This window comes from Papio anubis, chromosome 4, assembly GCF_008728515.1.
Source record: "Papio anubis isolate 15944 chromosome 4, Panubis1.0, whole genome shotgun sequence".
In the NCBI taxonomy this organism is placed as follows: domain Eukaryota; kingdom Metazoa; phylum Chordata; class Mammalia; order Primates; family Cercopithecidae; genus Papio; species Papio anubis.
This window is the reverse complement of record NC_044979.1, coordinates 7,772,002-7,785,717: the sequence shown is the minus strand read 5'-3', so window position 1 is coordinate 7,785,717 and position 13,716 is coordinate 7,772,002. Positions and strand designations below refer to the sequence as shown.

At 41.4% G+C, this 13,716-nt stretch overlaps 1 protein-coding gene across 2 annotated transcripts in view; it reads right to left on the bottom strand.

Moving 5' to 3' along the window:
• Window positions 1–245: 245 nt before the first annotated feature.
• RHEB (Ras homolog, mTORC1 binding) overlaps window positions 246–13,716 on the bottom strand; it is a 52,648-nt gene continuing 39,177 nt past the window's right edge. For both annotated transcript variants that reach the window (XM_021936437.1, XM_003896888.3), the window contains exons 4-8: window positions 9,928–10,010; window positions 5,205–5,261; window positions 5,040–5,087; window positions 4,204–4,285; window positions 246–747 (exon numbers count right to left, since the gene is read on the bottom strand). In XM_021936437.1, coding sequence (XP_021792129.1) covers window positions 655–747; window positions 4,204–4,285; window positions 5,040–5,087; window positions 5,205–5,261; window positions 9,928–10,010 — 363 coding nt within the window. In that variant the 3' untranslated portion in view covers window positions 246–654. The remainder of the gene's footprint in view (window positions 748–4,203; window positions 4,286–5,039; window positions 5,088–5,204; window positions 5,262–9,927; window positions 10,011–13,716) is intronic.

Genomic DNA, 13,716 nt, shown 5'->3' with positions numbered 1-13,716 from the left:
GGGGAGGAAGTCCCCTCACAGACCCCCGCCAGAGCCACTCAGCTTCAATCAGCTGTAACCCAGCCTCAACACCTGCCCATCACAGCGCAGGGAGTCCATGGTCAGCAGCCATGTCAGCACACCTCCTCCTGTGGCCACATCGTCACTGGTTTCTGGAATCCAACCTGGGGCCTTCCTGAAGCCAAGTAAGAAACTCAGGACAAGGCTTCTCTTCTTTGAAAGCCACATCAAGTAGCACAAAGGACTGAGGTTTGCAGCTATTTTATTTACAAGTATACATTAACACAATGAAATAAACACTGATATATTGAAGCCTAGTTAATAGTAGTGTAACAATATGCATCATTTTGATGATTACATTATTTTAAACAACAAACTACACTGAAAAATTAATGCCGATAAAATTCTTGGTCATAATATTAAGAAATACAATATATAAATTGAAAATATGATTGCTTAAAATTTGAAAATGGAAGTGAACTCATTTGGACAGACTCAGAGTTAACATAATCTGAAGGGAGGGGAGCTCTGACCCAAATGATATCTTTCAGGTTAACAGAAGAAAAAAGAAGCATAGTTGATCTTCAAGGAGAACGGGCAGTTTGCTTCTTCAGGTAGAATATATTCCCAGTGTCCTCGGGCTTCGCAGCAGAATCACATCACTGAGCATGAAGACTTGCCTTGTGAAGCTGCCCCATCCATTTTTTCTGCCTCCAAAATTATCCTTCTAAAAACATCAACAGCAGTCTGGAGGGAGAAAGAAACCCAATCACAGTGTCAGTGTGAAGCTGAACTCCGAGACTACTTCCCGGACTGAGGAGGGCGTGCCACTTGCCTGGCCCTCCTGCTGGTGGAGGAGGAGAGGTTCTGGTGAGCCCCAGAACTTCAGGGCCCCCCGACGCCCAGTAAGGCCACTGTCCACCCCTCCTGACCCAGACCATAACCAGCCTCCCATTGTGCTTTTGACCCTGTTTTCTTCAGGCACCAGGAGAGGCCCAAAGAGTCCTCACTCCTGGACTCAGACTCACCACCATCTCCTGTCCCACTCCACCCCACGACCCCCACCCCAGTGTCCTCTGGACCTCAGAGTCCCTCTTCACTTCTGGCGCTATCTTCCCTCCAGTCCCATGGGACACACTCTCCTAGCAGCCCTTGCCTCTCACATCCTTGACTCCAAGAGGCCTCGAGTGGGGGAGGCACCCTCCGTGCTCCTGAGATGCCATGATGCCAGCCTCCAACACCTCTGCGGCATAATTCTCGGCCATTTCAATCCACAAACTGCCCTCCCTATCTCCTGGCCTCTCCTCTGCTGCCCGTCTTCCTGCCCTTAGCCTCAGCCCAGGGTCAACTCCACCAGTCCTTCACCACAAAGAGGAATCATGGCCACTTGTGGCAGGAACTCTTCTTACACTGAGGGGAGAGAAGAACTGTCAGATCCTGTCTTTTTTTTGTTGTTGTTATACGGATTGGAGGTTTCTATGTTGCCCAGGCTGACCTCGCACGCCTAGCCTCACCTCCTTATGCACCACAACAGGCCTGAGCCACCGTGACTCCTCGACCCTGTCCTTTAATAAATGCAGTCCTGTGGTCATGAAAACCTGCCCCTGTTCTCAGAAGCCGCATGGGAAGTGCCCAGTTCTCCTAATCACCAAGAATCCCCCTCCCCAATCACTCCAGTGACTTCCAGTATCCCACGAAATGACAACACACCAACTGCCAGTGTCCCACCAAACCACCTTCCCAGCTCTTTTTCTCTAGCTATCCTGAAGCAACAATTCTCAGCCCCACAGGGGCCTGATTTGTTGACCCTATTATTACATCTCCCATGATCCTTAACCATTTCTTGCTGTTCCTTTCCCTCTCGGTCAGCTCAGACTCTGCAGGCCACCATGGCGCCACTGTACTTCAACTCCCTTCCCTACCAACTGTCACCGGCATGGTGCCCGCGGCCACACAGTAAACGTTGCCCAGGGAAAACACACACCGCTGACTACTGACCTCACACCCATGACCAGGAACCTGGGACAGACGCTTGGTGCTGCCTAGCCACCCAATTGCATCCCTGGGGCTGGGCACTCCCCAGAGAAAGGATTCATGCCTTGTCTCTTCTCCTCAAATCTTCCCCATCCTCATGCTCAGCTGAAAACCTTGTTTTACACACTTCACTGGAAAACAGAAGCCACATTCATGAAAGAACTCCACATCCTCCGTCCACCAAGCTGACCCACCCACTTGAATGTGGGCTCCCATCCTCAGCCTTCTGTCCTATTGCTATGAATGAGGTGTCTGTCCTCCTAGTTAACCGAAGCCAACCCCAGGTCCCACCCCGCTTGTCTAATCTAGGTCACCGGCTTTGGATCACCTGATTGACAGGAAGCAGTGTGTAGAGAAAAAAGGACTAGATGTGGATGAGATTTACAATTCAGTCTTAGTTCTTACACCACGTAAGGTAGTGGGTGATCTTAGAAGTCATTTAACCTCTCTGAAACTTAATTTCCTCACTTCTAAAATGAGGCGGTTCAACTACATGATCTGAGGGATACAGTCTGTAGGCACTCAATAGATGACTGATTTAATTCAATTTTTAAAATATAGGTATCTCTTAACTATCTCAATTCTTATTTGAATTCTGCCTATACTCAGAAACTGAGCTGACTTCAATAAATCCCTTGCTATCTGGAACTTGGGAACCAATTACACAGATCTGTTTATTCATTTTTTTCATCCACACATAAGAGGACATAATCACACGGATTCACTATCCCTCCATATCGCAACACAGGATGGATTCACTATCCCTCCATATCCCAACACAGGATGGATTCACTATCCCTCCATATCCCAACACAGGACGAAGCCAATTTGACTAATACGGGATACTTGGGCTGACGGATAACCCACTAGATACTAACACACTGTGCTGAACGTTATGAAGGATATTTATGTAAATGATACCGACTCAGATCTCAGAATAAATTAAGGGGGCTAAGAGAAGAAACCACAATTTCTTTCAGCTGGATGGATCCAGAGGGGGTCAACAAGAAGGTGAAATCTAGGTGGAGCCTTGAGGACTATGAAGCTCTGTCATGGTGAGAGGGGCGGAGCAGGGAAGGAAGAGTGCCAAGGCTGCTGGCTCCCGGCCCTCCCAGGGAGGAGGCACCACCTTACTACACTAGAGTTTCCTCAGAGAAATGAAAACCGAGTCATCTTACCTGAGGATCAAACACTGCCACATGTTGAAAACACATTCAAAATATAAAACCCCACATGATATAAGTAGATACTTAGAGAAGGGTTATTTTAAATCAGAGGGGAGCATGAGAAAAAGGTGAGACATTTCGAAAGTGGGGTGGACAGGAGATGATGTATTTAAGGAAGGGAGCAGTTTGATGTGATTGAAAGTACAAGAATGTGGTGAGAGAAGAAACTAGAAAAGAACAAATCACTGACTGCACTCAGGACCAGGCGAAGGTTCTACGGAGAAAGGGCAGTTCACTGACAGTTTGAGTAGAGGACGGTACCATGAGATGTATGTCTTTAGAAAGTTAAGGGCAGCAAAGAGAAACATATAGATGAAAAATGCACTGGGGGCGGGAGACAAGTTTGGTGCCGGGGGTCTGAATTAAAGCAATGGAAGAAAAAGGTTCATACAGGCTTGTGAAGCCTCCTGAAGCAGAATCTACATACTTCCCAGAACATGCCTTTAAAGGTACATCTACAGGGTGAAATTGGTACTAAGTGCTTATAAGATGGTTCTTAATCATTTCTATGTTAAAAATTAACACATACGTCTGACCCGGTTTCATCTAACAGAAAAAAAAGCCAGGGGGTAGGTACAGTTAAAAATTAGTGCCAATGATATAATTCTTTTTTTTTTTTTTTTTGCTGCATGGACTTATTTCTGTATCAGTTATTAATACAAAACAAAAATACATGTTTACAAAAGGTAGTATTTCCCTTACTAATAGTTTATGTTTATCCTACAAATATCCTAGGTTCCACTGTAAGTAGAATACTGACTGAATTTATAAACACCTAAGTAGTATCTTCCTAAAGCAACACAAAGCTTGGTATTAGAAATGTTCTGGAAGGCCAAATGTTACACAGGAGTGATCAAGACAGAGGTCAAATGCCAACTGCAAGGAACACATCCCTGTGACTGATGAGAACGCAATGCAAAATGAGGTTTATAGAATCTGTTACCTGATTTTCTTTAGCAGAAGATTCCAAAAAAGCTGCATTCCAAGATTCTGCCAAAGCTTTCCCTTCTTCATAACTGATCACCCTAAAGGACAAATAAAATTCTGGTTAAAGTACTTTGCTCTTCATTATATAAAATATCTATAATTGATTTTGAAACAGGCTCCATTTTGGTCAATTTCTTTCTCATGAAGCAGAACCATGCCCTGGCCTAACATTAGCATCGAGAATGTAACACAGGAGTGTTTCAATTACGCCTGAGCTGGGGAACAGAATAGACATTGCCTTACGGGATTATCCCTGCTCCAGCAAACCTTCCAGCTCAGAGAACATGATCCTATTTTCCAGTACTCCCGTATCTGTAACAATTGACTATTTTACAGCTAGGTTTTAAGCACCCAAGGCCAGGGGAAATTGTGAAAGGGCCTGAAAGCTCAATTCTCTTGCGTGCAGGCTGTAGAGTCTCTTACTCTCTGACATGAAGCTGCCTGGGCATGGGACATCTGCCTCCTTTGCTCCCCACTGTAATCCCAAACCCTGGTACTCAAAAACCACTTGCTGCATCAATGAGCACTACGTCTTTTTAGAATTTGCTCTATGCAAGGTGGTAGATAACCTAAAGGTAGTTTTCTATAAAGTTTGCTCTCTCTTTTCTAGAGGAATGTGAGATTTCTATTGCACTTTTGCTTCTGCACACGACCATAACATCTCTGAACAGATAAGAAATGCCACAGCTAAAAATATTCTTGATATCAGAACAATAATTAAAATGACACTTCAGTGACTAAATCATCTTAGACTTGACTTTAGAAATCACTAATGATTTAAAAGCTACATACCTTTCCATATGCAGGTCTTTCTTATTCCCAACCAACATAATAGGTATTCTATTTAAAAGAAAAACAAAACAAAACAAAACAAAATAGTCAGTGCCAGATTGTACTGCTCAGAAGATACTATTATAAGAAGTTTCTCTAACAAACAGATAAAATGGTACTACTTACTGTACTTTCCCCACCATATCCAATAATTTGCCATGGATAACTTTAATCACTTCAAAACTATAAAACAAAAAGTATAAATTAGACATCCATTTTAATGTTGAAGTTTTTAAAGGTATGTTATGTTGACAGCTGGAAAATGCAAAATGTCACAGACTCACCATTTTAACATAAACTGAACACAAAGAAGTCTTGTTTTTTCCTAGCAATCCATTCACATGTGCACACATCTGACACTCAGTAACCCTGACTGAGGATATTCAAAGTGAAACAGGTAAGGCATTCAGATGGAAAGCCTACCACTGGGCTGACAAACCACATAAATGCAATTTTTAATCACCCAACTTATTCAGCAAAGAACCAACTGTTTACATTACAACTTGAACAGCTTTTCCTAGAGTGCCCTAGTGCACTCAGCCTGTTCCTGTTTTCTTTCCTAGGTCCATACATTCTCTGGGTGATGCCAATCTCTCTTGGCTTTCAATCAGATCAATAAGCCGATGACTCTAGGTTGAAGGTGGCTCTCACTGGGAAGGGCATCTGAGATGTCACAATGATCACTCGAAATCTGCCATAGTAGGATTATTTATACCATTGAATGCTGACAAACAGCCACAAACCATTTCCCACTCTCCCCCAAAAAACCCATGCGAACATTTGCCAGCACATCACTGGCTCTACGTTCAAATCCTACCTAGAATCTGATGGCTTCTCACTCCCCGCCACAGCTGCCACCGAGGTGTGAAATTCCTGGCCCAAGACTGCCTGCATCACAGCTACAGCCCCAACCCTTCCCTGCCACCCCTGCTCAGCACAGCAACCAGAGGACTCGGCTGCAGCAGATGGACAATGTCTCACTCAACGTCCTCTGATAGGCGGCCATCTCTACTCAGCCCCAGTTACTCTCAAACCCTGACTTCTGCCTCCATTCCCGTCTGCCCCCTCTTCTGTTTTGTCTGAGCTGCACTGGCCTGACATTCCTTTAACACCGCCAGAGCCTCTGAAGTCACTCCCCGTGTGCCTGGTATGTTCCTTCCCTAGGGAACCCTTGCTTCAAGTCTTTCCTCAAATGTCACTTTTTTTTCTTTTTTTTTGAGATGGAGTCTTGCTCTGTCACCCAGGCTGGAGTGCAGTGGCACGAAACTCAGGTCACTACAACCTCCGCCTCCCGGGTTCAAGTGATTCTCCTGCCTCAGCCTCCTGAGCAGCTGGGACTACAGGTGCCCGCCACCACGCCCGGCTAATTTTTGTATTTTTAGTAGAGACAGGGTTTCACCATGTTGGCCAGGCTGGTCTCAAACTTCTGACCTCATGATCCGCCTGCCTCGGCCTCCCAAAGTGTGGGATTACAGGTGTGAGCCACCGTGCCCAGCCTCAAATGTCACTTCTTACACCTCTTCTGTTTATCCTAAATTACAAATTCCCTATTTCTTACCCCTTCTGTACTTCATTTTTCTTGGCAGCATGGTCACAGACATCCTATCTCACACGTGTGTCGTTTTACTGTTTGTCTCCCACACCAGAAATAAGTTCCACAAGGGCAGGGATTTGTCTGCTCTGTTCATGGTTGCATCACAAGCTTCGGAGCAAGTTAGCTTGTTGAATGAATTACACACTGTGCTATTTTAAACCACGTGTGCTGTCACTTTGATAAAAACAAAAATGAAATTTAACCCCCCTACAAGCTCGCTGTGGGTCAACAATGGGATATGGGTGTCCTAAGGACCTGCGGTTACATTACAGAACCACGTTTTCCTCCGCATGCTGTATTTGCCTACATTTAAAAGTGTCACCACTTGGGCAAAAATACAGTACCCTGTCACGTGAGAAACGGCTGAAAGAACTGGGACTGTGTGGCAGGCAGCTTGGAGCCAGCTCCCAGAGCTCATGCTCTCCTAGGGGCCACACTGTGTGTCATCTCCCTGCATGGACATAACGACGTGCATCTAATGAACAGAATATGGCAAAGGTGACGGGATGTCCCATTTGAAGTCAGATGGGACTGCAGCCCCTGCTGACACTCACCCTGCGGCTGCAAGAGACTGAAGTAGAGGACACAGCTAGGACACGCCCAAATTCCTGATCCACAAATCTGTGAGATCGTAAATGTGTACTGTTCTAAGTGGCTAAATTCCTTGAGATCACTGATTTTCTGAATCAAACTGGTTGATTCAGAAAGTTTTACTGACATATTTCTTGTATATTCATAAATATTTGTGTATTCAGCATATAGGTTTCTAAAAAACAAAACACCACTCTTCTCACACTCATGTTTGAGATTTGAGAATGCTCATTAAACTACGAGCTACTAAGGCAAAAGGCATATAACAAAACAAAACACACCCATTTTAGTAAGGAGAAACTTGGTCAAAACTTGCAACAGTGCCACTGAGAGGACACAGTATCAAGGTTTTTGTCCTCTGCTTTGCACTAGGCCAATGTTTTCTCCAATACATAAGGTCCTTGGTGAGCACATTTTCATATTTTTAATCCAGATCAACTTATTTTTCAATTTCCCCAGTGATACGTGCTATGTTTTCAACTTGATTCTATAATGTCATCTAATTTGTGCCCACCAAAGGAGATTTAAAAAAATCAGTGGACGCACTAAGAAAATTTTCCACCTACTATTTTGATGCCTCAAAGTAACAATTTGTAATGTTGGTAAAAAACACCAACATTATTTTCTAAAAATTAGCTAGAATAAAATTATACTTACCAACAACAAAACAATTTTTGAATCATGTTTTTCAAGTAAATTAGTAAAATAATGGTAATTCATAAACAAACATGAACTTCCAACATTCATTAGATTAGTGGTACATTAAATTTGTTCTGGACAAGGCCTTACACATGGCAGGCACTGAAATGGAAAATCTTAGAATTTATTGAGCAAACGAGAGCTTAACATGAGTTATATATACAGTAAGTACGTTTTAAAAATATACAACTGAAATTAAGAAAATCTTTGTACAAAAACGGCCAATATTTTTACTATTTAAAGTGCTCGTGTAAGTCAGTAAGAAAACAATGTTTCCAAATACTATGTACACTGTAGTTTTAAGCATAAAATCCAATCTAAGCATTGCTTTTAGTGACAAGAATATGAATACATGAAAACAGGAAGAGAGATATCCATCTATTATTGAATATGAAATATTACAAAGCTATTTACTATTTCAAACACTTGGTAATATGGAAAAATATATATTACATAGTAAGTAAAAATATAAAAACATGGAAAATATAAACCATAAAACAGCATTCAGAGAGCAAATAAAAGGATGTTAAAACAATCCATGCAGACTAAAACAAAGACCAGAAAAAACATATACCAAGATATTCCCAGTATCTATGCTTAGGTAATGAGATCAAGAATGATTACCCCCACTTTCTATTTTTCACAGTTTCCCAATTTTCCTTAAGGAACACATAATTTTGGTACTTGGTTTTGATTCAGGTGTAAACTTTCTCAGGGACTGACAGTATGGGGTCTGTTTATAAGAATGGCCGAGAATGGTACTCAAACATTTTATAGCTAGAACTCAACACCCTAAACATGTTTCTCTGCCACGGAGAAAAATGTTACACAACACACTCACAGAGCTGCAGACTGAATTTTCACTGGCAGTGGACTATGTGGGGGTAAAGAACCCAGACACCGGCCAACATGGTGGCCTCCAGCCACACGTGGCTACTGAGCACCTGAAATGGGGCTACTGTAACCGAGGGAGTATGAATTTTTCATTTTTAGTTAATTTAAACAGCCACCTGCGGAACAAATAGCAAACACTTCTATCACCGCAGTAAGTTCTATTGGACAGTGTCAGCCTTGACTGTGGAACTGGAGAGATGGCTATGAATCCCAGCAACGTCATTATGTAGCCCTGGGCAAGTTGCTTTAGCTCTGTCACTCAGTTTCTTTCTATGTAAAGTGGGATATAAAACATCTCTGATGAAGGATTGTTTAAGGTAATGATGAAATAGGTAATGTATCATATGTAGGCAAAGAGCATAACAAACTCCCTAATGTGTCGCACACACTCAATAGATGCTAGGTAGCCACCAAACGCCCTCCACTGGCACTGATATTTTCATAAAGTCTTCAAACATAAGCTGTCACCAATGCCCAGAGCTCCACTGCTGTATACAGCCAGCTGTTGTGTTAACAGACACAGACCACTGCTCCTCCTGATAACACACGCCATCCCCCGGTAAGAGACAACATGAAATATGTAGCTAAAGGAACCGACATCCATTCTTATTTATACAAATAATGGCTCTGTTTTTATGTAGTAAAGAGAGACTCTATTACCAAAAGGTCTTATTTCATAAATTCAAAGGATAAGATATTGAACAAACCCAAACCCTCAACATTTTATTAGGAAGTCTATTTCACCTTAATATGGTAAAAACACACACAAAGTAAAATCAATTTAGGCATTTCCCATTTCAATTAGCAGAAAAGCTTAGATCATGCTGAACCACTATTTTTCCAGGTAGCTCGAGGTAAGAAAGAGCCTTTTAACCTATTGATGCAACTAACAGAACATTTAGTGGGCCATGTTTTCCCCCAACAACCCAGTTGCTCCCCAAGAAAATCACTAAAAAACATGTAGCCTACTAATTCTAATTGTCACTATTAATAATTCCAGCATAGTCCTTTAAAAGGATCAATGCTATCTACGAGTAGCAAATAAACTCAAGCAGGCAGCAGGAGCCTTACCTTTTGATTGATGTAACAGAATACACAAGAATATAGCCATTAATATCTATGGAGTAGGTCTGAGGAAAGATAGAATATTCATCCTGTGGAAAAAAAAATTATATTTGAGTAGTCTTCATATAGCATCACAAACAACCTTTACCCAAAGTTTTTCATGTATTACCTGAAGAAATCAAAGTAGACACAGAGTGGATTACAATATTATGCCAGAAACAGCCTACACACTGACGCTTTAAGAATGGCTTGGAGGTGATAATGTGGTTCAAGCCAATATTTAAAAATGACTAGCTGTTCTAGAACTTTAGGGGAAAGTCTGATGACCTCCGTAACTCCTGGCAGAAGAGGATGGATGGAACATAAAGATGATTGGCTCCGTGATCTCAAAACAAGGGATGAGCATGACTAAGTCCAGAATCTTCTAGACCTCAGGACATTTATACATCCTGCTGATTTATTCCATAAATCTGTATTTTTATACTTGAAACTGTCCTATTATTTAATTTATTCTCTGCATGTCAGTCACAATGACCTGAGCTTCAATCTACAGGTTGCTAGAGGGGTGCCAATAGCATCTGGGGGTGGGGGGGAGGGGAAGGAAGGGAGGGAGGCAGGGATGGGGGGAGAGAGAGAGAGAGAGAGAGAGAGAGAGAGAAAGACAAAAGAGGATCAAAACACCAGATTCAATTGAGGTATTCAGACTTTTGGGGACCAAGAGAGTTACTTACTGAGCAACTCTAGGAATTAAAGAGAAAGGTACCTATTATGCAACAGCATAGTAGTCCTTAGTTTTATAAAGCAACATTATGAAACGTTGCTTTATGTACATATTAAAGCATACAGAAAGTTCTGATGTCAGTGCAGTTTTCAACAGTACACGCTACTGTCTGGTACAAACATTTCATTCTTAGGTGAAACTAAATTGTCAACCTAATACATGTCCCAAGCACTATCACGGAAAAATCGCATCATGGTGCCAGCAGATGAAGCAGCAGATGAAGCAGCAGATGAAGCAGCAGTCTATTATTTTTGTAAACTTCCAGTATGGTTATAACCACTGTTTACGACAGCCCAGAATTACTGCCCTGTGGTAAAGTTCTTTAAAGAAAAAAAAAAGAAAAAAGAAAAAATTAAGTTTTACTATAAATTCTTTGATATAATAAATAAGATTAAAAACAAAATCCCAAATGATTTTAATCACTAGCTCAGCGAGAGTAGGTTCAAAGTTAAAATTCTGTTTTCCCTAAAGGGAAAATGTGGAAACATAGAAAAAAGTAGTTATGTCTAAGAAGCACTGAGTGAAAAACTACCAGTTAGAAGATATAATGGAGGAAAGAGCCCCTAGCTGATATAATTCTGAATTTTTTTTTTTTTTGAGACGTAGTTTTGCTCTTGTTGCCCAGGCTGGAGTGCAATGGCACTGTCTCAGCTCACTGCAACCTCCATCTCTCAGGTTCAAGCGATTCTCCTGCTTCAGCCTCCTGAGTAGCTGGGACTACAGGCTACACCACCACACCTGGCTCATTTTTGCATTTTCAGTAGAGACGGGATTTCACCATGTTGGCCAGGCTGGTCTCGAATCCCTGACCTCAGGTGATCCGCTTGCCTCGGCCTCCCAAAGGATTACAGGTGTGAGCCACTGTGTCCAGCCTTTAAAGTCTACTTTCTGAGAAAGAATAATAGCAATATAGTAGAAACTGGGAGGGCAGGTGAGTAGAAACCATAAAGCTCTCATAAAATAATACTGTACTGGCTCACAAATAGAACAGACTGAAAAATCTAGAAAGACCTGATAGACATGAGAATGAGGTACCTGATAATATTGGCATTTCAATCAGTGAGGACCAAAAGTAACCCTCAACTGAGCGTAGAGGGACACCTGGGGATGAATGGCTAAGCTGGATCTCCAGTTCACACCTCGGCAAAAACATATTCCAGACGAAGCAAAGATTTAAAGATAAAAACGATGGGCACAATAGATGCGAGAACTTAAAACGTATTACCAGTTAAAAAAAGATTAATAAATGAAAAAGTTCTTCATGGTTGCAAACCTCTCTAACAAAAACCATAAATAAAACACAAACTGAAAACAAAACTGTGCATCTCAGACCATATACAAAATGCTAATTTTCTTCACATATTGAGGGGGAATCTCACATCAACACGCAAAGACTAACCACCCAATAGAAAAAAAATGGCAAAGTACACAGACAGGATAATTCATAGGGGAAAAAAAGATACAAACATCTTCCAACACAGGAAAAAATCAAAGCCCCTCCTAAGAAGAAAAGTGCATTATTAAAAGTACACTAGGATGCTATTTTTTACCTATCAGATTGGCAAGTACCAAAACGTTTGGTTAACACACAGTGCTGTTGAAGGTGTAGGGAAACAGACACTCTCATTCACTGCTGGCAAGAACATGAACTGTAACCCTATGATAGCCCACATCCAGGAAGTTTTCCTATGTGCATCACTACCCTATGTGTAAAACAACGTCTGGGACGTTCGTTAAGGGATTGCTGATGGTAGCAAGATGGGCAACAGTCTAACTGTTGATCAGCAGTTAACTTACAATATATATCCCAACAACTGGATATTATGCGGCCTTGGGGAAAAGAGAGGCCATAGGTATTGATATGGAATAATCTCCAAGATGGAGATGTATTACTCTTTGTGTAAAAAGGAAAAAAAAAAACAAAACCAAGCTTAAAACTATATCTGCATATTCATGTATCAAGTATCCTAGAGGCATATACTAGAAACTGGTAAATGGGGTTGCTGGCAGGGGTGGGGGGTTAGATAGCTAGGGTAGGAACGTCTTAAGTTTTACTATTTACACATTTTTGCACTATTTATTTTTGTACTATGTGCATTACACCTATTTTTTAAAAATTAAACTTAATTTTCAAAATAGCAAATTTGGTTACATTATAAGATGGATTGTCATTGAATCAATTTTAATTATTATTTATTTATTTATTTATTTATTTATTTATTTTTTGAGACGGAGTTTTGCTCTTGTTGCCCAGGCTGGAGTGCAATGGTGCAATCTCGGGTCACTGCAACCTCTGCCTCCTGGGTTCAAGCAATTCTCCTGCCTCGGCCTCCCAAGTAGCTGGGATTACAGGCATGTGCCACCACGTCTGGCTAATTTTGTAGTTTTAGTAGAGACAGAGTTTCACCATGTTGGTCAGGCTGGTTTCAAACTCCTGACCGAAAGTGATCCACCCGCCCCGGCCTCCCAAGGTGCTCGGATTACAGGTGTGAATCTAAGTTATTAACCAATTTATGCCGGAGGTTGCACTTTTTTTTTTTTTTTTTAAATGAAAAATCAGACCTTGGTGACCTTGATCAGTAGGATATAAATAACTTCCATAAGCTTAGCGTTCCAATAACGGAACACTAGGCATAAATAGGTAATAACACAGAAGAGGCTACTTTTTTTTTTTTGATACTTCACATTCTTACCCCAAAATTCATTTAGGGTACATGCTCTCACCCTAATATTGGGCAAAACCAAAATATTTCATGCAGTCTAAAAATAATCAATCTGTATTTAACTATGTTCATCATCATTCCTAGGTCGGCAATTAAACCACTATTAAAGCATACTGGTATGGATGTACTGACATAAACCACTAAGTAGTAAATAGAACTTGCTAACAAATACCGCTATGCAGCAATTCACTGCATGCAATTTCATTCCTGAAATGTGGAAGCAGCTAGTGAACAAATTTACTACAGAGTACTTTTAAAATAATTTGCCTCTTAATCATCTTACCCTACTAC